General features: G+C 45.7%; 1 protein-coding gene across 1 annotated transcript in view; it reads left to right on the top strand.

The window, feature by feature from the left end:
* Positions 1–18,822, top strand: part of KLHL6 (kelch like family member 6) — a gene marked incomplete at both ends in the record, with an annotated part of 37,718 nt that extends 18,896 nt beyond the window's left edge. The window contains 5 exons of the mRNA XM_081138038.1: positions 10,948–11,397; positions 12,735–12,972; positions 15,350–15,552; positions 17,067–17,280; positions 18,521–18,822. Coding sequence (XP_080994164.1) covers positions 10,948–11,397; positions 12,735–12,972; positions 15,350–15,552; positions 17,067–17,280; positions 18,521–18,822 — 1,407 coding nt within the window. The remainder of the gene's footprint in view (positions 1–10,947; positions 11,398–12,734; positions 12,973–15,349; positions 15,553–17,066; positions 17,281–18,520) is intronic.
* Positions 18,823–27,234: the final 8,412 nt, after the last annotated feature.

Here is a 27,234-nt window from a genome sequence, read left to right as displayed (position 1 = left end):
AACTGAGTTGACACTAAACTGTGGGAACATTTTCCTAAGCCATTCCTAGATCTTTGTTTTTTCCTGGATTAAGATGACAAGAAACCATGATTTAAAGTTTTGTTTTATCATGTTCATATGACACATGAATAGTCCAATGAACTGGACTGTGCTGTAGTTTAATTAACTCAGAATTATAGATGGAGATAAGTGTGTTAGAGTTGGCATTTTATCTTGTCATTTTAGAACATCCACAGAAACTGATACCACTTTGGTGGGACTGAAATCAATGGGAATCAGATTATCTTGGAGCTCTCCTCCCATCCAGTAGTAAAGGTTTCTTAATTTTCACACCTTTGATGTGATTCAGCCTCACCCTCATTTTCTGCCTCTCTTTTCAGACCTCCTTTTAGTCTTTTCCTGTTATGCATTGATTGCTTCTCTCCCATCCAGAAAGACAGAAGTCTGTTGACTCAACCAATCACTACTATTGCTCTTTGAAAAGAGCTTTTCATGCGAGATAACTTCATGAGTTGCTGGCTTGTTAACAGACTGATGGTCTTTGGGTCAAGGGCCCATTGATTCAATCAGCTATGGCAGTTGTGGGACAGTTTCTTTATTTTAGGAGGACTCTTTGAGTATGACAGATACTGAATGATCTGCCCACTAGAGAAATTTTTCAGTAATCTGGCCATAAATTATTGGCCAACTATGGGGAGAAACATATTTTCTCTAAGTAGTTTTTAGAAAGGTAAAAGTAAGAGAAGCACCTAAGGGGAAAGGGCAAAGTGACTTGTTCACACTTCAGGCAGGGATTTTGAAATAAATGTCACCCAATGGGGGCTCCAGAGAAGTAAAGGGCCTTCAGGCTTCTGCGTCCTAAATAAGCAAGGTGTGGGACTATAGACCTGGCATAATGACTATAAGAACTTGATAAAATTTTTTAGTCTTGGGGAACTTTGCCATGTTTGTTATTTTCATTTTTACTATTAAATTTCATAAAAGAGCCCTGGCCTGTGTGGCTTAGTTGGTTAGAGTGTCTCCCAGGACACCGAGGGCACTTACGTGGGTTGTGGGTTTGACCCCCAATCCCCAGTCGAGGCACGTGCAGGAGGCAACTGATCGATGTTTCTCTCTCACAATGATGTTTTTCTCTCTGTCATCAATGTTTCTCTCCCCCCCCCCCCTTCCTCTTCTCTAAAATAAAATTTAAAAATATTTTAAAAAAACTCATAAAAGAATAAGGGCTTCTAAGCTTATCAGCAGGGCTGCGAGAAAATGAGAGGTTAGGGAGAACATACTCAGCCTACATTTAGTCTTGGGGCAGAAGGATCCTTAAGATACAGAGTAGCTGGTTAGAAGAAGGATCTTAGAAGACAAAAGGAGATCAGGCAGAGTCTTGAGGGCCAACATGAGAAAAGAAAGAGGGGTACAGGAGTGGGAGCCTGGTCATCTGGCCTGGGCCTGAGAAGCCCCATGTGGTGCCTCCATAATGCCCTCCGAAGTGGGGACATAGCTTTCATCATGGTGGCAGTTTGTGGAGACTTTGGTGAAGGTCTGGCATTACTTATTTTCGTATTTCTTCTGCTAATGACAGGATGAATGATGGTACGACCTATGTGGATGAGGTAGCCATGTGATCAGTGGCCGATAACCTGTCTTGGCCTCTTGGCTTCCTTGATACCTAAAAACAATACATAAACATTTGTCAAATCAATGAATACATGTGTTGATCGCCTTCATTACTAGTTGAATATGAAGACTACTTCAGAAACTAATCAAGACCCCAATAAAAATTGCCTGACCTTCTTTAAGAAGCCCAATCCTGGTTCTTGGAAATGTCATGGGCTAGTAGAGGAGGAAGTAGTCCACAGGCTAATACTAATAATTGCTTCATTTTTAGGTACCTACTAAGTGCCAGGCACCTAGCAAAAAGTAGGTCCCATTACTGTAAGGTACAGATGAACTTCTGTCTTTGACAGGGACCCATAGACTGTATTTACTCAACATTGGAATAGCCAGTTAATTTAAGCAAGAAAACCAGCCCAGCTTTTTCGTAACCATCATCAAAATAGAATCAACCAGTTGCCTATGTGATGCACTCTCCCACACACACTCTTGCGGCTGTGTGGCTCCTGTGCGTGTTAAGCAATCAGGGTTTATATCCTCAGTCCACAAAACATTAACAGTTGCCCTTTTTAGAGCATGCACTATGTGACGACTATTTTGCCTGTACTATCTTATTTAACACGAGGTAGGTATTTTTGCTCCCAATTTATAGACGAGGGAAATAAGATTCAGCAATATTAAGTAAATGCCCCAGGTTTCATGGCCAGTGAACCCAGAGCCTGATTAAACTCCTGTCTGCTGATGTGTAGCCTGTGTGTTCTCCACTACACAAACCACCCCTCGGGGCGAGGCTTGAAACAAGCCATGATCCCAAAGGCAGCTGGGGCCCTTCAGCATCTTCAGAGGGGGCTGCCCAATGGAGGGTTCTGGGGACCAGTAGTGCTCCATGGGAGCATGTCAGGAGGCAAGACTAGCACAGCTGCTTCCCCTCAGGCCTGATTCCCTCTGGGGAATCCTGGACACTTGGGACGACCAGGTGTCCCCACAGTGAGCTGGCTGCTGCCCACAGTGTCTCTGTTAACTTTATATTTCTGTGTTTGATCTCAATGTTTGCTTCTTTTTATTTTTAGGTATAACTTACGTTCAGTAAAATGTAGACATCTTGATGATTTTTTACGTGTGTATACAACCATGCAACCACACTCCAATCTAGAACATTCTGGCATCCCAAATTGCTTTCTTGTGCCTTCCCCTAAGCAGTATCTCCCCAAGGGGAACTACTACTCTAGCCTCTGTCACCATGGACTAGTTTAGCCTGTTTTTAAATGTCATATTGTTCTTGAGTTCTAACTAGTACAGAGGGTCCAAACCTCAGGCTACAAACTCAGGTATGAGATATATATATATATATATATATATATATATATATATATATATATATGATTTAATCTATTATTTTTCTAACATTGAATTTAATCTTTACCCTGAACTTCCCGTTCTACCAGCGACAGAAATTGTAGTTAACTTAATGACATCTCACTTCAGGAAAACTCAATCAGTTCAGGATTCAGGTCGTTTATACAGTCCCGGGGGCATTTACATAGTGCCAGGACATCGTAGAAAGAAGCATCTGGCCCGGGCTTACCATGGTCATTTGTATCATTGGTCCATGCTGGGCCATCTGTGTTCCCATCAGTCTCTCTCTGGTCATTGGCCCCTTCCCCGCTGGCATCATCTGAAGGTCCCTAGTCCCACCTGGTTCTGACCATCAGTCCTTGTGGGTCATTTGGTATTCTTTATCCTTTTGTAAGGCTTCTTCAGGTCTGCCAATCCTCTCAGCTACTTCTGAGGCCCTCCGCTCTCAGGGACACACAAGAAACTTCCATTTACTCTCCTGTGCTAATCTGGAGTGGCTACCATCGGCCCCCTTTGTCTAGAAACAGCACACTCCTCTTTCTCTTCTGCCGCTGCTATACTGGACAGCTGCATTTCTGATTTCATCTTAGCAGTGAGGACACACATTCTTTTGTCCTGAAATCCACAACCCTTAAGGGGCTTTCAGCATCCCCCTAGCTCTGGAGTATTGGCCTGAGTTGGGAGGCAGGACATCCTGCCAGGGACCCACAACTGTTTCTCATTCTATCACTAGACTCCTCTTCTCTCTCCCAGGCCTGGGAATTGTTAACTCCTCCCATGTGGGAAAAGCTGACTCTCACATTATCTTCCATTCTCCTACTTCTACTGTTTTGGCATAAACTTTATGCCTAGACTCCTTAGGATTCTGGCTTGTGAAGCTCAAAGGGCCCAGTTATTACCACTAATTGGTGTTTCAAAACTATTTTTATAGTGTAAGTTCTGAAAGTGTATTTAGAAACTCGAAGCCGAAGTTGCCTTCTGTTTTCTACCCCACCTTCCTTCCCTGGTAAGTGAGCCTGGGATGCCTGGTTGCTGCCCACAGGTGTGGAAGTGGGATGGGGGAGTGTTAGTAGTAATGAAAATCCATGTTGCTACAAGATTATGACTTTTACTGCTACCCAGCTACCACAGATTAGTAAGTGTCCTCTATGTGCAAGGTACTTTGTGAGAAAGTATCAGGGGGAAAAGAGATAAAAAATTATAAGTATAAATCACATTTATGTAGCAATTTATTGTATTCTTTCTCCTACATGATCTTATCAGAAGTTGACAATATTTCTATGAGTGGGAAGGCCAGTAATACCCTCACAATGAGCTTGCAATTTGAGTTTATTACTGAGACTTTCCAGATGAGGAAACAGTGGCTCAGAGAATATTCAGCTCATCAAGTGGCTGAGCTATGATCTGGGACCTAAACCCAAAACTTCTGCTCCATATACCTTGCTCCAATCATTACCTCTGAAGCCTCAAAAACAAGGATTCCCGATGAGCTTCTAACCCAGAGAGCAACCAGACCCCAGAGCAGAATGTAGGGACTGAGAAAAGTTCTGGCTCTGAAGGCGGTGACTTTGAACTGGACTTCATAGAACGGGGAGGATTGGAGGGCAAGTGCTCCAGGCAGAAAGAAACTGTAAGCAAAGGCAAAGGTTCCTGCCTTCTCTACCTGCTATTGTACCTGTTGCAGCTGTCTGCATTCACGGACCTGCTTCTCAGGACCTGGCTTCTACTTAGATACCTGCTTCTGTGCTCTCCACACACACACACAGATGCACACATGCACACATGCACATGCACACACACATGCACACACCACATCCTGAGCACTAACCATGTCCCACATACAGTCATTCCATCTAATCCTCACAGTGGTGCTTCCTCCCCGGCCTTCACCCTGTCCCTGGGGGGAGTCACTTAGCTCCAGCTCTGCCACTTGCCCCTTGAATCTTAGTGCCACTCGCATATATATTTTATTGTGCTCTCCTGGTCTGTTGGAGCCTCCACTATGTTCTCTGAAAACTCGGAGGCTGTTTTGTTTGTTTCCTGAATCGAGACCAAACTTGCCACAACCTTGGGCACCACCCCTTTTCTTTCCCTCTGATTCCACTTCTGAGTCAATTCACCTCTGTAGTTGCCTCAGTCCCCCAACACCTGCCCCACCTTAGTGGGTTGACCATTTGCAGGTCTTAGCTTTTGCCTTTCCTGCCTACCCCATATAGCTTCCAGGAACCAGCAGACCTCTCAGCCAAGTTTAGACCAAGGACTGAAAGTCTTGAGGGAGCAGAAGACATCCTAGGTGTGGGGGAGCACATTCTGACAGAGTCTGAGGGGTGTACCACCTGAGAGAGAGGGAGAGGCAAGGATGGAAGATTAGGATAAGTGGTAATTTACAATTTTTAAGTATAAAGACCCCTCTTTAGCACCAATACGGAACTGACAGGTGAACAGCTTTACTTTTAGTAACTATTGTCTGAGAAGAAAAGTGGTGACAAAAAATTTACAATGAATTCAGAAACACTTTCAAATAAATTTGAATTTTATTAAAATTCAACTTATAAACCCTTCACATACACTGGTTTGTTGGGGCTTAAAAGTAAGAATATAAATGTCTTTATAGACCTTTGGACCAAAAATGGGACTTCAGTTATTCTGGAGTGGATTTGAAGGAACCTCTAGAAAGATGTGGAATTCCACTGATGAGCCCTGAGGACCCCATTCTGGGGAGCAGGAGGGGAAGCAGAGGAGGGGGAGTGGAGACAGCAAGGGTGCATCCTCTCGGAGGCAGACACTTCTCCTAGAAACTGTAGCCATGTCTCCAGCGGTTTTCTTTGATTGTATTTTTAGTCTCCTTGTTTGAGAGTCAGGTGCCTGGCTGTAACCTTTTGCTCACATGTTCCCCAAACAGGAAGTTGGTTGTCTGTTACTATTAGCTGTCATTGCTCAGCTGTAATAAACAAGTTCATGTGCCACTGGGACAGGCTGAGACAGAGAATTTGCCCTAAAGTCTTAAATAATCTTGAATATGAAGAAGCAAAAAGAAGTTTTTTTTAAACAAACCAATGTCTCGTCCCCTTGACTGCCCCGCTCCTCAGCAGTTTCCCAGCCTCGGCTGGGATCGCATGATCTGCCTCACACCTCTCACGCTTAAAAGTGATTATGGAGGCATGTTTTGGGGGAACATAGGCAACTCGGAGATCCCCACTCACCCTTGTTCCCATCAGGCCTCTTCAGACTCCCCTGGAACTGTGTTAGCTCCACAACGCCAGTCACAAGGCAGTGCAATGCCCTGTGGGAAGTTAGCCAGCTGCGTCTCAGTGCCATCTCTACCGCCTACGAGCTGTGCGGCACCGGGCAACGCACTTAACTCTTGGAAGTCTCTATTTCCGTCCCTGTGCAAATGGTAATACTAATATCTATTTCATAATTGCTTGTTAAAATATATTCGCTAAGAAATAAAATTTATTCGTTAGATAAAATAATGGGTGGCTTCGTACCTACTAGGTATCTGCAAAATATTTTCTTCCTTTCTCTCTCCTTTCTCCCTTTCCTTTCTTTTGCCAGAGTTTGTGCTAGATGCTGCTGGAAGTAAAAACACAGGTATGGCCTAGAACCTGCCCTTGAGCGGCTTTTGACTATAGTTCAGGCAGAAATGTAATTGTTGTTCCACAAGAGGGGTAAGTAAGTTGCCTGGTGGAGCACGGAGGAGGGAGGAATTAGAAGAGTGGCTTTTGAGAAGGAACGTCACGAACTGGTGGGATTTCTCCTCACTTTTTTCCCCTTCTCTTTCCTTCCACTCTTCTTTTTTCTTCTTAAACAAGTATTGACCCAGAATTAAAAATGTTCAGAGGCAGAAAAGGCTCAAAGCACAGCCTGTGTGAGATTCTGGTCCTCTCTCAGCCTGGCTTTCCCTCTTGTGTCGGCTTTGTCCTCAGGAGAATGGATACTAGGGAGCAACTCACAGTTGTCTCTTGCAAACTCAGTTCCCAGAAAAACAGCACATGTGCAAACATGTTTGCATCCGATTGTAGGAGCCCATCCACTGGTCCTGGATTTATCAACTCTGAATGAAGGTAACAGCCATGGGGAGTTAAGGTGATGGTCATGGTGCTCCTTTCCCTTTCTTGAGGTAAACTTAAAAGTTCCCTCCTTTTAAGGGGGAGCTATCCTGAGTGCTTTCTGGGGGTGGGGCAGGGGGTGGGAGAGGGCTCTGGAATCAAACTTGCTGGTTGAGAACGAGATTTTAGCAACTAGTGATGAGGGAGAAGCTGGTCCAGGCCGAGGGAATGGCATGAGCATAGAAAGGCCCTGGGATAGGTACGCTTCGGGGTGTTTGGAGAAGTGAGTCGACAGGTCTGAGTGTGGGGGGGTTCCAGCAGGAGGTTCCAGGTGACAGTTTAGAGTCAGACTGTGCACGGCTGGAGGGGTAGGAGTAGGACTTTCTTCAGTTTCAGGCAGTGGAATCACTGGACATTGTTACATAGCATTTATCACGGTTGTAATTTTACACTTGTGTGATTATTTGGTTGCTGCCGGCCACTCCCGCCCGTCCGTCAGCTCCAGTGAGCACAGGCACTGTGCCCCTGTCTGCTCCCCTCTGTACCCCAGCGCTAGCTGAGAGCCCAGCACGTAACAGGTGCTCAGCGCACACTTGGGGAATGAACACATGGATGAATGATGAACGAATGGTTCTGAGTGGGGAGAGACACGTTTGGATCAATGTTTCCAATACATACGAACTTTGGTACTTGATTGGATTCTCCTTCACGGTTCCCTTCTTTACTCATCAACAGTCATCAAGCAGGGGCAGGAACTGGCATCCTGTCGGCCAGGCCTTCCCGAGTCTAGGCAGAGCAGATCTGCTGAGCTCTCCCGAGAGGTGTGCAAATTATGTTGGCATCTGTAAAGTCACCGTCCTCTGCACACACTAGTTGACTAGAGGCAGCTTGAGATAATGTAAAAACATGCATTTCTGGAACCAGATAAGACAGTTTCAAATTTTAGTTCTACTTAGTATTATTTATAAATCTCTCAGAAATGACTTCACTTCTCTGTTTTCCTCATCTATAAAACAGGACTGGTAATAAATATCTACTTTATAGTGTTGCTGTGAGGATTAAATAAACTAGTTCCTATAAAGGGGCTGGCACATTGTAGGTTCTCTTTATGTTATTTTTTACATTTTATTTTCTCATCATGTACTCGAAAATTGCAAGACAGTGTTAATTTCATTTTTCTGATTTTGAAAACAACTTCATAGTGTAGAAAACTTGGTCTATAGAGAAAGGTCTAAAAAACAAATTAATAACTTTATAAAGCTGCATTTGGGATAACCAGTTAGCATTTTGATGTGTTCCCTTCTAGTGTTTCCTCTATTAATGAGAAACTTGCTTTATTTTAAATAGGTAATTCCTCCTCATGGCATACAATTCAAGGGGGTACAAAAAGGTAAACAGTGAAAACTAATTCTTCTTCTTTACCCCGAACCCAGCCACCAGATCCCCTCGCCAGAGGCAATCACTGTTACCAGGTTCTTAGGTGGCTCCCAGAGATTTTCTATATATTTAGAGAATTGGTTTGATTTTCATACCATCTTCCTCTCCCGCAAGCTCTGGCGCGGTGTACCTGCTGTTTATCTCTGGAGGCTGCCACATGAGCGAGTTAGTTCCCTTTCAGCACATAGACGTCTCTGTGGGCAGGGCCACAAAGGGCTCTGGTTACAGGTTCTGAGGGCTCAGCGAGGCTTGGTCTCGGTTGTGTATTTTTACTCTTTGAACTGAAAGTCTGCGAACAACTGAACAGGTGTTAGAATTCTCAGTCTCAACCGTTTCCACAGTTGCTCATGCGAGGAGCAGATCTGCAGATGGTTGGGGCCAGCAGACAGGGATGTCTGAAGCAGAATTCGGTCTTTCTCCAACATCACATTGACCCTCCATCAATGTTTTCTGAACTGATAATTCGAAAGTGTGGTGTGATAGGGAAAGATAATATTTTGCAATTGGAAATGATCTAAACAATCAGGGATGTATGTCCCTAGATTGCCCTGGAGTGAAGGGTGAAGCCTAAGTCAGCTTGATCCACTCTAAGTCCTGTGCCCACCCCCATCCTTCATGCCCACATCCCTGCCACCCCCAGGTCCTGACACTAGAGCTATCTCCTTGGCAGGCCTGCCAGTCTATGCTCTCACCAGGCCCTATCTTCAGACAAGCCCTCCCTGCTTGGCTCCCTTTTTCCAATCTTCTGCTAAATTGATCAACTTAAGAACATTGAGAACTTGACCTTATAAGGGGCCCTGTGGACAGGAGGGGAGATAGGAGATTGGACTTGTTCAAATTAAGGTCTAGAGAACAATGAATAGGAATGAACTGATGCATTTGAGACACCTCATCAGTAAAATGAATATTAAATAACATAATGGATATGACAGTGCTCTGTCAGCTGTAAAGGGCTGTATATACAAAAGGGGCTCATATTATGAGGATGATGATAATTGAAAAATAAGACACAAAAGCCAATCAATTTTACAAATTGATTTTCATTACAATAGTGTTACTTATTCATTTTAGAGAATTTAGAAAGTATATAAATAAACACAATTCTCATAGTCTTATCAGACAGTAGTGGTGCCAGTTTCTGTTTCTTTGACAACAAATTTTGCCACAAGACTTACCCTGGTCAGTTCAGTGTGAGTGGGAATGAATGGCATGCACTACTTCTGAGCAAAAGTGTTAAAAGCCACCGTTTTTCTCTTGTCACAAGACCAGCAAATCTAAGTCAAGGGCTTTTGCATTATCCTGGGTCATGGAATGAAGAGCCCAGTGAAAAACATGTAATGAGAAATAACATTTACTGTAAGCCCCTGAAATTTGGGGATTGTTTTTTACTGCAGCATAATTAGTCCTATGGAATCTGATATACAGAGAGAGTGACAACTGTTAATATTATCCTTCAGTCTTTTTTCTAGGCCTATATTCTGTATATCTTTTTTTTAATTTATTTAAAAAATTAGGATATAATGCACCTGTGATTTTTTGAAGTGCTTTTTCATTTTATCTGCAAGTATTTCAGTACATATCTCTAAAAGGTAAGATGCTTCTTTAAACATAGCCATACTATTATCACACTTAAAATTATAATAATTGTTTCACATCACCAAATATTAGTTATTGCACAAATTTCTGACTTTTAAAGTTATTTTATTTAAATCAGGGATCCAAATAAGGTTCCTACTTTGTGAAAGGTTGATGTGTTTCTTAAATATCTTTTCATCCTTAGGCTCTCCCTTCCCTCCCCCCTTCCCCTTGTGATGTATTTGATGAGGAAATTGAACTGCTTGTTCTGTAGAGTTTCCCACAGCCTGGATTTTGCTGATATTCCCATGGTGTCATTTGACATGTCCCTCTTTCTCCTACATGTAGTTATACATGGATTACCATCTTCACGGGAGGTCAGCAACCCAGACCCCGCATTGTTTCAAGGGTTAACTGTATTTCCTTTTTTAAAAAGTATGTTTGTTTTTATTGATTTTAGAGTGAGAGGGAGAGAGAGTGAAACATCAGTGTGAGAGAGAAACATCCATTGGATTGGCTGCCTCCTGCCCACACCCAGACTGGACCAAGCCTGCAACCTGGGCATGTGCCCTGACTGGGAACCAGCCTGCGACTTTTCGGTGCATGGGTCCATGCTGAACCAACTGGGCCACACCGGCCGGGGCTCAACTCTATTTCCTGTAGTTGCTGATTAAATCTAGAGGCTTGATCAGATTCTATGAACAGATTTTTAAACTTAAAGCATTATAAAAATTTTCTATGCCATTTACTATTCTTCTACAAAATGTTTTCTTAATGACTACAGAGCTGTCAAAAGTACGAATGTATTTTTATCTATTTAGCTAGTGCCAATTTTTCACTACCACACACACAATTCACTGATAAACCTCTTGTGGACTAGGCGTTTTTGGTCTCATTCGTTGCCCTTCTGTTCTCCTAGTTCCTGCGGATGGTGGATGCCTGCGCCAGCTTCCTCACAGAAGCCTTGAACCCAGAGAACTGTGTTGGAATACTGAGGCTGGCAGACACACACTCCTTGGACAGTCTAAAGAAGCAAGTTCAAAATTACATCATCCAAAACTTTGTGCAGATTCTGAACGCCGAGGAGTTCCTTGAGCTTCCCGTGGACACTCTGTACCACATCTTGAAGAGTGATGACCTGTACGTGACGGAGGAGGCCCAGGTGTTTGAGACGGTGATGAGCTGGGTCCGGCACAAGCAGCCCGAGCGGCTCTGCTTGCTCCCCTACATCCTGGAGTACGTGCGCTTGCCGCTTCTGGACCCGTGGTACTTTGTGGAGACGGTGGAAGCGGACCCTCTCATCAGGCAGTGCCCCGAGGTCTTCCCGCTGCTCCAGGAGGCCAGGATGTACCACCTTTCCGGCAACGAGGTGAGATAGGAGGCGCTGTAGGTGCCCGGTGGGCCTCACAGAGACATGGGTGAGGCTGGCTGGCGAGGATTTATAGTTTATAGTTTGAGTTGGGCGGTTCCAGAAGCCCTGGATTTCTGATCTGCAAAATGGGGATGACAATGCATCGTAGACAACTATTGAGAGGATTAGGTGAGATAACAGAAGTCACCCAGCACCACGCCTGGCACATCCTTCCTCTTGCCAGCTGTGCCAGGGCAGGAGGTTGGTGGGGGTAACCCACACATGGACAACATGTGCCCTGTCCAGTCGCCGTTCCACGGGGTGCTGCTGTTGTCTTGCCCACTCTGGGAAACCTGATGTTCCCTTAGTTCAGGCTCTTACTATTTCCTTCCCAAATTTCTGAAAGTTCCTCAAAATTCACCTTCCTGCTCCAGTCAGGCCTCTCTCCAGTTCACTCACCAGCTGGATGATCTAAAACTCAAGCCTAATCATTTCTCTCTTAGGTTTGCCTTCTTCACTGAGTCCCCACCGCTTTCAGGATAAAGCCCACTCGTCCTGCCCGAGCTCCCAGGGCCTGGCACCCCCACTTCGCCTCCTGCTGCTTCTCCAGCCCCTTTCTTCCTCCTCAGTCCAAAGGCACTGCTTGTACTTCCCCAAAGCGGACTTGCTTTTTCAGCCTCCAGGCTGACGCAGGTGCTGTTCAGATGCCATTTTCCTCTTCTTCATCTAGTCAACTTCTGCTCCTGCGTCAAAACTCAGTTGGAGCGTAATCTCCTCCAGAGGCCTCTCATTCTCACAGCATCTGACGCATTGCTGTAGCGTAACACCAACCGCTGCATGTTAACCGCTGAATTCCTCATCTGTAAATATCTCTAGGCTGGGGGCTGGCCATGGCAGAAAGTATGTTGTATTGGCATTTTCATCTCCAGGCCTTAGGAGATTCCCCGGTATATAGTAAGTGATTGATAAATGTTTGTTGAATGAATAAATGAGGAATACACATATCATTTGAATCTACCTGGTTCTCCTTAAAAATAGAAAAAATATTTTATTCATTACTGTATAAAGATGAGACGAAGCTTAGCGGAGAAGACTAAAGCAATCAGGAGGTAATGATATAGGGACAGTTAAATTTATACACATGAAACTCACACATATTACCACTATACAATAGTTCTGGGGTTGGCTACCCAGCCTTCTTCAGTAGGCCATTGGTAGTTATCTTAGCCAAAAGTGGCTTAGGAATTATCTGTGTGAAGCCCCTTGGCAGAGCTGGGAATTGGGCCCTGCTCTGCTGGCTCTATAGCCTGAGCTCTGAACCACTGCGTCATCCTGTACTCCTATTGGTTTTCCAGATCATTTCTGAGCGCACCAAGCCCAGGATGCATGAGTTCCAGTCTGAGGTGTTCATGATCATCGGCGGCTGCACCAAGGATGAACGGTTTGTGGCAGAGGTAACCTGCCTGGACCCCCTGAGGCGCAGCCGCCTGGAGGTGGCCAAGCTCCCGATGACGGAGCATGAGCTGGAGAGTGAGAATAAGAAGTGGGTGGAGTTTGCATGCGTGACATTAAAAAATGAGGTCTACATCTCAGGTAAGCAGGAGCCACGTGATGCTGAAGCAAGCCCCCAGTGGCACTAAGCATTTTCCTGAGTGAGTGCAGGCAGGACCCTAGAAGAATTACTGTAAATGGCAATGATGTCACTTTGACTGGGTCAGGAGGTGGAAACCAGGAGTTCAGGTGGTCTTGTCTTGGAAAGTACACAATTACTCGATGAACACTAACCTGTGAGCAGCACTGTACTAGGATCTGGGGCAGCAGGCCCAGAGGCCCAGTCCTTCATAGAAGAGGAACAACTGGAGTTTATTCGGTGTCTGCTATAGGCATAGTATACTAAGCTTGTCACTGGGAATACAGTAATGAATAAAAATGTCTGCTCTTCATATACTTATTAGCTAACTGTATTTATTTTTTAAATGATCTCTTCATACATTTTATTTTTCTATTGGCTGTTTGTCTTTTTCTTATTAAGTTTTTGGAGCTCTTATTATATACCTTTTGCTATTTGTATCACAAATACTTTCTCCCAGGCTGCGATTGCCTTTTAACTTTGATTTATATTTTATATAGTAACTTTCTTATATGATTCTGGGTGTGGGTTTCAAATATTGCTTAGATAGTCCCTCTCCACCCCAAGGTCATTAACATCTTCTCCTATATATTCTTCAGTTACTTTTAAAGCATTTACGTTTGAGGTTTATTTTAAGGGTAATGTGAAATAGGTATCTATCTTAATTTCTCTCTAAATGAATAGCCAAGCGTTCTAATACCATTTATTGAGCAATCTCACTATCTTTTAGTCCATTCTGCGCTCTTGTCATTTATCTGTTTGTGTGGTCTGGGGCAGCACCACGTGGTTTTATCATAGCTTTGTAGTATAGCATGCATTTGCTAGGGAAAGCCCCCTCCATTCTTCTTTCTCAAAAGTTCCTTAGAAATCTTTCCAAATTTACTCTTCCCAGTGAAATTCAGAATGATCTTTTCAAGTTCCTTGAAAAGTCCTGAAGGCACTAAATAAGTGGGTTTATCGCAATAACGAGACTTCTCACCTAGGCACTTGCTATGCCTGCCTAGTGAATCAGGCCTGCTTTTATGTTCTGGAGTAAAAGTCATCGCTTTTCTTCTTTTTAATAAAATCTGCATACATTTCTTCGAAAGTTTATAGTTATTTAATAATTAATGACACTACCTAAATGGGACCAATATCACAGTGTTTTAAATAAATAGAGGTCTCTAAAAGGTACACGGTCCAAAGAAAAACAAGTAAACTAAATGAACAAAAAGTGTACAAAAGAGAAAAAAGCTCAGTCTCCCTAATAGCCAGGGAAAACCAAACTGTGGCATTATTTTATCCATTAGGCTATAAAAAAACAAGTCTCCCCAAACAATCCAAAAATCTCTCCTCACATCCACTGTGGGTGGGGTACGGGGAAAGATCAACCAGGGCAGCTTTAGAGGGCTCTTTGGCAGCACCTATAGAAATTCAAAGGTATGGACACCCTTGACCTAGGAAACCCACTTCTGGGCTCCGTCCTAGAGAAACACTTACCCCTGATGACATGGAGCATCGTGTGACGGTCACTGCCGCACTAGGGCGCCAGGGCACATGCCTAAGTCTGAAAGGTACATCTTTTCCGTTAAGTAGTTGGTACTCTGTGCTGATGGGTAAGTGGAAACACAGAGCCGTTAAAATATTTGATTAAAGTCACCAAAAAAGACAGTTCTCCTTTATTTTGTTCTCTCTTCCTAACTAAATTATGTATTTTCTTTACTTAGAGAGTTGTCTTGAAAACATTATTTACCAGCTCACTTTCACATTTTTTATTGTGAGCATCTCATTCTTTTATAATAAAAATTGTTTTAAAACAGGACAACCCTCACTTATATTTTTTATATAGATATAAACCCAGAGAACTTTTAAATATTTCTTGGTTTGCATTTTTAAAAAATACATAAGCAAACATAGAATGTAAGCTGCTTTTTAATTTGCCTGCTTGTCAAGGAAGGTGCTACTATCCCCGTCTGCAACCGTCCAACCTTACCTGTCCTGCCTTACATCCTGCCTCTTAGCCACACAAACACGCAGCCCAGGCTCCTGCTGGCCCGCCTTCACAGGAGGACATGGTCCCACCTCTCTGAAACCCAGCTCTTCCCTGAGCTCTCAGGGCACAGAGGTGACACAGGACACAGTCTGGAGAATTATTCACCCCAGCCTCACACTGTCTCTCCGTTCCCCTGTGTTGGCTCTGTCTCCCTAAACAGATCACACAAAGCCTTCAGGATTTCTTTTCTCTTTTCTTAGAGGGCCTGGCCTGGGGATTTAGCATTTATGGACCTGTGGGAAATTATGGGAGAAACTGTATTTCTGACACATCTTAGTGGCATCTTAAATGCTCTGCATCTCTTCTAGGTGGCAAAGAAACACAGCACGATGTTTGGAAATACAATTCTTCGATCAACAAATGGATTCAAATTGAGTATTTGAACATAGGCCGCTGGAGGCATAAGATGGTGGTGCTGGGTGGCAAGGTTTACGTGATCGGAGGTTTCGATGGCTTTCAGAGGATCAACAATGTGGAGACCTACGACCCCTTCCACAACTGCTGGTCAGAGGTATCGGAGATTATGTCTATGGGTAACTCTGTTCGTATTATTACCTCAAGGCTTAAGGAAGGGTATATGTCAATGGCAGTATATGGCCTTCTGATCACTTAGCTCTTACTGAGAGCATTTTTGGTTGCTCTGAGCTTCCCTGCTCATAAGAGCCATTGCTTTAGCATTGCTGATCATGTCACAGAAATGACTTCCTTCCAGCTCTGTGGACACCTGTCCTATCCTGGCCAGAACTCCAGATGTGGAGGGGAGGCTTGGTCTTAATGTGGGTGCATGTCTTGGCCCATAGTCTCTGTGTCCTCAGATGCCATCTGTCCTTGTCTTCTCCACACAGGACACACAGGGATCCCTTTAACACAGTTTGTTGAATGCAGAGTCATTTGGTAGTGCTTAGAAGTCAGCCTTTGTTTATTTGCTTATTTGCTTATTAATGAATGATCATTTACATATCTGCATATAGGAGTTTAACAATACAAACTCAGGTATATATCACACTCAGGCAAAGGTAAGGAATTGCTAGTCAATGGGCATAAATATCGGTAAGCTCTGGAGATCTGCTGTACAACACTGTGCCTACAGAGAAAACAATACTGTGTTGTACACTCAAAAATGTGTTAAGAGGGTAGACCTCATGTTAAGTGTTCTTACCACAACAATTTTTTTTTTAAAAATAAAGGTGATCTCACTTCCTGGTATTTCCAGGTTATTCCCATTTTCATATTTTCTTTTTCCTTATCAGACCATATGTCAGAGCATGTTCTGGCTTTGAAGGGTGTAAAGCATGGTCATTGTAGGTACAGCAAAGGTAGCCAGGTGCTCATGGCATCCAGCCAAGACCTGTCAACCTGAAGAGTGCCAAATAGGGAGCCCTTAATGTTTGGGTGGGGGGTGTACCTAAGATCTCCGTTCAGCAAGTCTTATTGCTTGGCACTTGTGGGTTTCTCCATGACCCAAGAGGGTCATGTTAATGGGCAAGAAGCTCTTGGAGGTTTCCTTTAGTGCCCTGGGGTTCACAGGGTGGGAGCACAAGTCTGGCCTCAGAATCTGCATGTTGCCCCAGAATGGGAGAGTCTGCTTACCTGTGGCCACTTGTAACCCTTTTACTAGTTTTTCTTCCCAGATATTATAAGCACCAAGGATAATGCCTGGCATATAATAAATAATTTTTGGGTGAATAAATATATGAATGAATATGAATATGCATGTTTGAGAAAGCATTTTCCCCCAACACTGGCTAGTTTCATCTGTGTAAACACTTATTCTTGTTAATACCCCTTCCCACCTAAGCACTGAATTCTGGGAGAAATAGGCTGGAAACATCCAACACCTGCCCAGAGTCTGGAGGGATGGTGAGGGATGTGTTCTTTGATCCTTTCTGTGTCTCAAGGGGAGTCAAGGCTATAGGCCTTGTGACTTTAGGCAAAGGATGCCCAGGCTTGTGTCCCCTGGCTCCTGGCCTGTGTCCTGTGGGCAATGCGACTGACAACTTCTCCTGGGGACCCGTGTCTCTGCAGGCTGCACCTCTCCTTGTCCATGTCAGTTCCTTCGCAGCCACCAGCCATAAGAAGAAGCTCTATGTGATTGGGGGAGGGCCCAATGGGAAACTGGCCACGGACAAGACTCAGTGTTACGATCCTTCAACCAATAAGTGGAGTTTAAAGTCTTCCATGCCAGTGGAGGCTAAATGCATCAATGCAGTGAGTTTCCGGGACCGCATCTATGTCGTTGGTAAGTAAGAAATGGCTTCCTATTCATCCGAGGTCCCCCACCCATACAGTCATGCAGGTAGATCAGACAAAGCCCTCTTGGGAACTCACAAATTCCTGGTTGAAAGGAAGAGAAGATGGGATTGGTCCAGGCCTTGATGGGATTTCCCTGGTGGTCCAGGAGGCAGAAAATAGCTCACATTTAGGAGATACACAAAGCAGATCATCCCTGGGGCCCAGGGGAAGAGCTAGAAGTTGCTGCAGGAACATGTATAGGCATTGAAGTATGACAAGTGCCTGATAAACATAGGCTATCATTATTTCTTATTTTGTGTTCATGGAAATTTTACTCTCTCTACTTGCTTTGGGGGCTCTGAAAAGCTGCAGTTTGCCAGAAGTTGGCATGTACTTGTTAAGGATGATGGCTCTTAGTTCTGACTACTCATTAGAATCACCTTGGGAGCTTATCACAAAAGTATGGGTGGCTTGGCCTCACTTCAGACCAATGAAATCAGAACGGGAAAGAGGGTGTTGGCCAACTGTGCAAGTGTTTTTTAATGTACAGGTGACTTTAATGTGCAGCCAGAACTGAGAACTACTGTAAAAGGAGATGCCAAAAATAAATAACGTCAGCAAATAAGAGCTAATCAGAGAAGTAAAATATGGGAACAGAATAAGGAAACCCCCCCCTCTCCCTTGCTTCAGGTTTCATGTGTGTTTATGGTCAGGCTCATGACTCTGCTTAAAGGTCTCATCTGGAGACGAGTAACGGGCTCTTATCCCAGGGCAGGCTCAGTCTGAAGAAGGGCTGCCGCCTGTGGTTGCTGTTACCTAGCGATGGCTTCTATGTACCAGGCCTCATGCCAGTTATTTCATGCTCATGGACCTTCTGACGTCCATAATCACATGCTCCTGGTTACAGATCAAAAAGTGGCAGAGCTGGGATTAGGAGTGGAGTCTCCCTGATGCACCAGGTGTTATTTCTGACAGGGAGCAGTCTTGGGGTACATTTTGGCAGCCGGGGAAGCCAAGCGTGTCCCTTGCAACCTGATTAACACCTGGCTGCAGAATTTAAAGGCGATGCACAGTGTCTCCAGCACTCCCCGCCCCTAGTGATCCGCTGCGGGGTTTGAGAGACCCACATATCCATATTTTCTCTGGGCAAGAGGGTAGACTTGACCTAATCAGAGGAGGGTTTTAGTGGTGAAAGGGCAAGAAAACCAGAAGAGTGGTGAAAGGCCCCCGTGCCCCTCTGTCTCCAGGCGGGGCCATGAGAGCGCTGTACGCCTACAGCCCGCTGGAGGACAGCTGGTGCCTGGTGACGCAGCTCAGCCACGAGAGGGCCAGCTGCGGCATCGCGCCCTGCAACAACCGGCTCTACATCACCGGCGGGCGCGACGAGAAGAACGAGGTCATCGCCACCGTGCTCTGCTGGGACCCCGAGGCCCAGAAGCTGACGGAGGAGTGCGTGCTGCCGCGGGGGGTGTCGCACCACGGCAGCGTCACCATCAGAAAGTCGTACACCCACATCCGGAGGATCGTGCCCGGAGCCGTGTCGGTCTGAGCGCGGGAGGCGCGGTCGCCCGGGGGCCCGACAGCGCCGCCTGGGGACGCTCCGCCCGGGGACGCTCCGTCCGGGGGCCCGACAGCGCCGCCTGGGGACGCTCCGTCCGGGGACGCTCCGTCCGGGGGCCCGACAGCGCCGCCTGGGGACGCCCCGCCCGGGGACGCTCCGTCCGGGGGCCCGACAGCGCCGCCTGGGGACGCTCCGCCCGGGGACGCTCCGTCCGGGACCCGACAGCGCCGCCTGGGGACGCCCCGCCCGGGGACGCTCCGTCCGGGGGCCCGACAGCGCCGCCTGGGGACGCTCCGTCCGGGACCCGACAGCGCCGCCTGGGGACGCTCCGCCCGGGGACGCTCCGTCCGGGGGCCCGACAGCGCCGTCTGGGGACGCTCCGCCCGGGGACGCTCCGTCCGGGGGCCCGACAGCGCCGTCTGGGGACGCTCCGCCCGGGGACGCCCCGCGCCCGCGCCCCGCCCACTTCAGACGGCGCGCGGGGGCTCGGGTTTTAGGTCGGACGTCGGGGAATCCGCTTGGCTCCCGGGGGCTCCTTGGCGGGCGCAGCCTTGGGACGCTGGGAGCAGCCAGGGATGTCTGCGCGACCTACCTCAGGAGGGAAGGAGAGCGCTGCGAACCCTGAGGGCGCACGGCCCGGGCGGCGCGGGCCGGGCCCTTCCCTATAGCTGGTCACTTGGCCGTCGTCATGACCCGGGGCTGGATAGTGTCACTCCTGTTTTACAAGCAGGACCCCGAGTCTCAGGGAGGCTAAGTGACTTGCCCGGGTCACTCAGATCGCCAGGAGCAGAGCCGGGAGCCCGAGCCCGTCTTCCCACGTCGGAGCCAGCGCCCTTCCTGCGACCGTCTCAGAGCGGTGGCAAGAGCAAACCGCCCTCCCGACTCGCTTTTGTTCTGACAAGCTTGCTAAAGGAGTCACTAACCAAGGCAGGGAAATACAGGCATTTCTCTTATCTTTCCCCCTTATATTTAAATCACCTGGAATCCTGCGTTGGAGCCTTGGGCCCGGGTCAAGGGCGTCTCACAGGTTGTCTCTTGTCTCATCTGACAGCTCTGGGGGGATGCGTCGGGAAGGAAGGCCTGCTTGCTTTGAAAGAGATAAAAAACACCCTGTGTTCTGTTCTCCCATCAAAAGCCTCTTTTTTTTTTTTTATGATCCCGGGAGGCCCATTTTGGACTAGAACTCTCACTACCAGGCAGAACTGTACCTTCAGCACAGTCCAATGTCCTGGCCCATTAGCCTATAACTGTTGTATTTCTGTGGAGAAAAGAGGTTCCCAGAGACTCAGAGCATGGTTTTAAAAAGACGGAAGCATCCCGACAGACTGCTGGCCACTGCAGGAATGACCGACCCTTCTTTTTTATTATTATTAATTCTATTCTCACCCGAGCATGCTTTTATTGATTTTAGAGAGAGAGGAAGTGACAGAGAGAAACATCGATGTGAGAGAGAAACATTGATCGGTTGCCTCTCATATTTGTCCCGGCCTGGGATTGAACCTTCAGCCTAGGTATGTGCCCTAACAGAGAATCCAACTCGAAAGCTTTTTGGTGTACAGGCCCCACTGAGACACCCGACGTGGGCTAATGGACTCTTCTTGATGCTATATATTTCACTTTTTAGACAGTGATTTGGGTCCATGTCCCTGAGACACCCCCCCCCCCGGAACCTTCATTTTCAGGGTCCTTTTAAATCATTCTATATGTTTTTTGGATCAGCTTGGCACAATTTTGACTCAAAGAACTGTGTCAGTCCTTCACTCTAAGCGCTAGAGCTTTCAAATGAGCTCACTGGAAATTCATTCTAATCCCCAAGTTGGGGGAACAGATTAAGAGATCCTGTTTCATATGCTGTATTTAAGCAACAACAATGGTAACAACATAGTAACTGTATTACCCAATGTGCTTTATTTTCCTCTTATGATTTCAAGTCTCTTTATAGTTTTATTTCATATCAGATGTGGCATATCACACTTGTACTTCTCAGCAGTTTGGGAATTGATAGTGGGTTTAGTTTTCATACAAAAGTTATGGCTAGAAGAAGCTAAAATTCAAAGCAGATAAATGACTTGGAAAATTACAAGTGAGATTTGTTTATGCTTAGATTATTGAGGATAAACATAAGCGCATGTTGATGTGTGAAAAGCTCTGTGCCTCAGGGTCACATGTGATAGTTCAACTCTCTGCTATGAGGGTAAGATGGGAAAATACAAACATATTTGTGGAAATTTAGAACACATATATCACTTACTCATGAGCACTAATAATAACCTTAACGAAACTCTCAATTTAATCTAGTTCAATTCAGTAAACACTCAAGGAGTTCTTCATGTGTGTCAAGCCTTGGGAACACCAATAAATAAGACAGGTCCCCACCAGGGAGACACTCAATAAACTTAATAGGCCAGTTAAAAATATTATCATTTTTCTTTTCATCAAGTTAGCAAAAAATGAGATGTATGTAAACTTATGAGGCTGAATCAAAGTCTTTATTGTCCTTCCAAGCGGTCTCTCTGGAAAGCTGTGCACTCAGATCAATGATGTAGCCACTGCTTACATGCTTGTCTTTCTCTGAGATCGCCTTCAGAAACTATTTATGAGCTACAGGAGAAGTCAGTCATATTCCAAAAATGGTTTCAGGGAAGAACTTCCAAAGAGGATATCCAATGACAGCATCATGGCCATACACGAAGAGCCGCCTCAGAAAGAGAACGATCTTTGTCATGGCAGTCCTTTAAGAAGTGAAGTCAGCAGATTTTGAGCCTATTAGTGGGGCCAACCCTGCTAGGAAAGTGAAGATTTAGGATCCCTGTGTTATAAACCTGGTTCTAAGTGCGGGACCCAAGTTTCAGGACTAGTTCAGAACACCTGAATGAAGACAAGGAAAGAATTCTATATACTGTTTATATCATCAGATGTGCAGGTGACTTGGAATAAAAATCTCAGGTGCCTAGCTGTCGGGAGATAGGGACTCTCGATCATGGCATGGGTTTAGTGGGCAGGTATACCTATTAAGATGACCCAGAACTCTGAGCTTGAAGCTGCCAGTCTGTAGCTTTTAGGGAAAGAAAAAAGTTCAAGTCATTTTGGGGAAACTTAATCAGTATAAACTTCCAGGTACTAGCCAGGGATAGAAACTCTTAAGATCTAATTTTTATTCCCAGATAAACAAAAACCGTTTGTTGCAGGTTAACCGTCATAACCCATACCACCAGCAGGGAGAGGAGGCAGATTGGTGCCGGGTGAACAAGGAGCAGAGGCCCTAGGACTCAGACAGGGCCTCTGGGACATCCTGTCACAGCAGACTGGGTCCTGAGGCAGGTCCTGTGTGTGGATAGAGCACCTCTGGACTGGAGGAAGGCGATGAGGTAGGAGGAGATCAGGCCTGAGAAAAATGATAGGTCTAGAAAATGACATCAGGGTCCCTGGAGTTTGTGAACATGACTCCATTCTCAAGAAGGGAAAGGGGCAAATAAGGAACAGGGGTTCCAGCCAAGGGATTCAAGTTCAGGCAACATTCTCTTAGAAACGAGGCACAAGTTAGAGCAGGACTAGCCGTCAGACCCATGTGCTCTGGGCCCCTGAGCTGCTTGGTTGGGTCTCCTACCTTACTGGATCTAGAGAGAATGAGGCCCAGAGGCTCAAGGTGGAACCTGCAGGGCAGGTTAAGGGACCCCAGTTGACAAGGCTGGTCTAAAATGGGCACAGAGCTCAGCTGACCCAAACATCAACAGATTTAATCACACACACGCACATGAGTGCACATGTGCTCACACACACACACAGCCCTTGAACCCAAAGCAAACTATGCTCTCAGGGAAATAGAAATACCCTTTGCTTATAGCTGTGAAAAGTTTAGCTTTGCTATTTATAAAAGTTCCGAAGGTACTGTTGGTATTTACTTATGCTACTAGATTTTGAAAAAGGAGTACTCAGTAGGATTTTCAAAGCGGTTAAACGCCACTGGAATTTCTTGTACAGAGTTCTAACTTGGGGTTGTGAAATCATTTCGTTCCTTAATATCGGATCTAGATGCTGTAATAAATCTCATGTTATGAAGAGTTAACCTTCATGGGGATCCACAAATATTTCAAATATGTCTCTGCAAACCCAGCTTTGACAGGCTGGATTTTCCTAGTATAGGTAAAAAGAGTCAACACTTAGTTAACCGAATCCTTTATGTATTTTGGTTACATGAGTTTGTATTTTTTTTAAATGATAAAACTAAGGATATTGTTTTTGGTAAATATACAAATAAAGTTTTAATTTATTCAATAAAATGTGTGTGGAATGGATAAGAATATGCTGTGTACAATGAATTTTTTTGCATGGTTTGGTTGATCTGAGTAAGTGGGATCTGAATAGAAGTTAATTTAGGAGGTGGAAATTTAAAACATTTCAGTTGGGTCAAGAGAATTTAAATAAAATTATAGGATAGGATAAGATTAATCAGATTTAGTTTATAGAATGGCAAAACGTAGACAGCTTTTCTCTCCTAACCCATTGTTGCCTCTCTGAGCAAACTGTGTGACTCTTACTCTGCCTGATCTTGTTACCTCTTGTTATAGGAGGCTCCCTTATAGCTTTCTGATTTCTGGTCTGATCTCTCAGCCCTGCATCATCCAACCAATGTCACCATGTTGTCTCTGCAGGCTTATCCGACGTGTGCTTCTCAGATCAGAGTGCGAGGAACTTGGCATAGGAGACAGAGAACTGTGGTTCTCAACCGCTAGAAAACTTGTCACCTATTTAGTATGTTTTGGATTATGATGAAAAGGTCCTATGCAATTGAAAAGGAAAACCCGAGGCTTTAAGGAAATGTGGGGTCACGTGAAAGCTTTAGACCATCCCACCTGGGCCTCCTTAGAAACAGAGGATTTTTGCTCCTCTGTAGGGATTCTGGGTGGACCCCCCTGGGAAGCAGTGCCCCATCTCACAGTGGGAAGTGCTCTGGAGTTCATCTTGGGCCGTAGATCAGAACAGCCAGTGTACCAGCTGTGGTGAGTCAAGTGGAATTTTGACCTAGTTTCTCTGAGATCCTCCAATTTCCCTGCTGGATCTAAGTGGTAACCTGATGCCTGAGCAGCTTGGCTGGGGCCTGGCATCTGCCCAGCTTTTTTGGGCTCCTCTCCTGTTTCTGGTGCTCTCTGCTGGTGCGTGGCATCCCCTGGCCCAGCCCAGCCTCCCTTTCACTGGAGATTCGACCTTTACATAGGATCTCAGTCCTCCCCTACCTCCCGTGGACCCATGCCTCCTCTGTTCCTGTATGCCACCACGATTAAAGACCCTTGGGGCTGGGGACTAATTCAGGTCAGGCCCACCCACCTCCAAGCTGCCCAGCATCAGCCTGTTTGCTTACCAACCACTCTGGTTTTCACTTCCATTCCTTCTAGCACCGAGGGATTTTCCTTTTCTTCTTGCGTGCTCAGATGTCTCCTTTCTTACTGATTCATGCATGTCAGACTACCTTGACACCCATACCTGTCCCACCTCTGATCACTTGCCTGGTTCCTTAGCCTGCTGCCTCCCCTGGGGTCTCCAAACAGAGAAAACTCATTACCTTCCTTGCCTTGACCTCTAGTTACCCCAGCACCACAGGGTCTCCTAATTTCTGAGGTTTGGAGAAAGAACAAAAAAGAATATAGGACTTCCTCGCTACATACTCTTTTTTTAAAAAAATATCTTTATTGATTTCAGAGAGAGAGAAAGGGAGAGGGAGAGAGAGATAGAAACAGCAATGATGAGAGTCATTGATCGGCTGCCTCCTGCACGCCCCCTACTGGGGATGGAGCCTGCAACCCAGGCGTGTGCCCTGAGCGGGATTGAACCACTATCTCCCGTGCTCTCCTGGATCATAGGTCAATGCTCAACCGCTGAGCCACGCTGGCCAGGCTACACATTCTTTAGGAAGGTTTGTATGTAAGGAAATTTTCCTACTCCCTTAGCCAAACCAGCCCAGTTCCTCCAAGTTTGGCAGTAGAAGGAGAAGCTCCTAGTGGGGACAGGGTTGGATCTCACAGTCCCAGCTCTTATTCTTGGAAGGAAAGAGTCCTGCACATGACTCTTCACTTAATTTCCCAAAGGACATCACAGACCAGGCGGGAACAGCTAAGTAAGACTATGCTGGTGACTTAGAAGTAATAGAGGGAAATAAGCCCAGAAAGGAGCAAGGCTCTGGATGATGAGGGCGGCATGGTTCCACTGCCCTGAGAAACGCTGTTTGTCCTCAGGAGGGGTGAGAGTGTGTGCGTGTGTGTGTGTGTGTGTGTGTGTGTGCACATGCTCTCAGAGATAAACAATGTGGGCATTAACGTGGTAAAGTCAGATATTATTCAGTAGCTGCTGACAGCAGGGGAAGCTGAGCCTGTCCTGATTTGTGCAGAGCCGACCGACCTACTGGGTGCTTGAGAGGGAGAAGGAAGGAGCAGGGAGGGGAGCGAGCAGGGGTTCGGAAGAGTCAGGGAAGTGAACAACGACAAAGGGCTGGTCCGTAAATGTGACTAGGCCCGCTGTGTCCACTAGCTGTCAGTCACAAAGCTAGGATTCTGTCTTCCCACAGAGACTGGGCCACAGAGGCCCTGTCCTTCCTGGTGATGACATTTCAAAGGTATGTCTTTCAGGCTCTTGAGAGAGACTCTCCTGGGCTGCAGGAGAGACATACATGCAAAGCTCAAAGGCAGAGGTAGGTGTTACAACTCTGAGACCTTCTTAGGAAATGCTGGAAGAAAGGGAGTCGGGGCCTATCATCAGGTCGTGGCCAGGACAAGTGGCAAATTCTTTTGACAGCCTTGAGCCTTTTCAGACAGGAACTGAAAGGGGGCCTGGGTCCCAGGGATGTGGCCTTAGGCTGCCAGCAGCCGTGTTAGACTTGGTCAAGTGCAGGGGTTTGGCTGGAGTGTTTGCACAAAGAATTTTTGCAGTTCTCATTGCCTTGTGAGACAGATACTGTTACAAAAAAACCCACATAGGTGTGCTCACTGCTGCTAGGGATATCTTAAAAGAGAACTGACAGTTTTCTACAACCTAACACAAGCCCACTGTGAGATTAGGAGTTCCAATACTCCACCTTCTAGAATATTCTGAAGACAGCTAAAAAAAAAATACTAAAACTTCTTTCAACCTGTATAGGCCAGAGCGGTGCTCTCAAACATTTTGGACTATGTCTCATTGTTTCAAAATAAAATGATTTTCAATATTTTCTATTCTATTGTTTCTTAAAATGTTTTTCACACCCCACTAGATTAATTTCATCACCCACCGATGGGTTACAAGTCATGGCCCACATTTGAAGAATACAAGTTTGGAGGCCCCAGACCTGGGCAAAGACAGGGCGGGGCAAAGGGGAGAGGAGATTGGCAAACCCTTGGTTTAACACAGAAGAAACCCAAGGGTAAAATCACAGACTGAATTTTTGTGGGTGAAATTATTCTCTTTCATAATAAAAATATAGTAATAGGAGCAAATGGTCCTATTGAGTAATTTCCCAGAAACATGTGTCAGAGCCAGAAATCTTTGGTACTATAGAGGTGGCAGCACTGAGGGGACCCCAGAATCTCCAGCCCAGGGTCTGGCAGGTCACAGGCATGTGAGTGAACAGATGAGAGGCCCGTTGCCTGGTGGAAGGCACAGGGGCTTTGGAGTCAGACCTGAGTGCAGTTCTGACTTTGCCAAGAGCTCACTAGCTGTGTGATCTTGGGTAAGACACTTCACTTCTCTGAGCATCAGTTTCCTTGTCTCTAAAATGGGGATGATAGTTTCCATTTTGTAGGGTTGGTGTGAGGATTAGCAAAAATGTATATAATGTAGAGTCCCTGGAAACTCAAAGTGAGCACATGCTATGATTATAGTAATTATATCAACATTAACTAGAGGGTCTCAGAACAACTCTGGGTGCTTTGGGTGTGCTGCTATTGCTTAGTTTGTGGGGAGATTGGCCTGCTATTGTTTTCATTCTAGACAAGAAAGGAAATCCTCATAAACACCTAGAGGAAGGGCGGGCTGTTTGTCTGGAGCAGCCTTAATAATAAAGGAGAGGAAAAACACATGCTCACTCCCCCAAACCAAACCAGGGACACAGGCTCTTGCCAAGTATTCAATCAGGTTACAAAGAACAGTTGTATTCTTGGAAAATGAATGGAATGACTCTGGTCCCAGACAGTGTCCATCAGACTGTCAGGAAGACGTGGCCCTGGTCATGGGGAAATCCTTGTCCATGTGCCAGAATAAACCCAGACACAATTCATGCTCATAAGACCTGGGGAGCATTCTCCCTTTCCTTAGCAGACCTTTATCACTATATGATTTAGGAAATTTTGTTTTGGGGTTTAGTGTTTAAAGGCTAATATTGTCTTTTTGCTTTAACTAACAGAATACAATCTTTTAACTTGTGAATATATAGGG

This window comes from Miniopterus schreibersii, assembly GCF_964146895.1.
Source record: "Miniopterus schreibersii genome assembly, chromosome: 5".
Classification (NCBI taxonomy): domain Eukaryota; kingdom Metazoa; phylum Chordata; class Mammalia; order Chiroptera; family Miniopteridae; genus Miniopterus; species Miniopterus schreibersii.
This window is presented reverse-complemented; position numbering and strand designations above follow the sequence as displayed.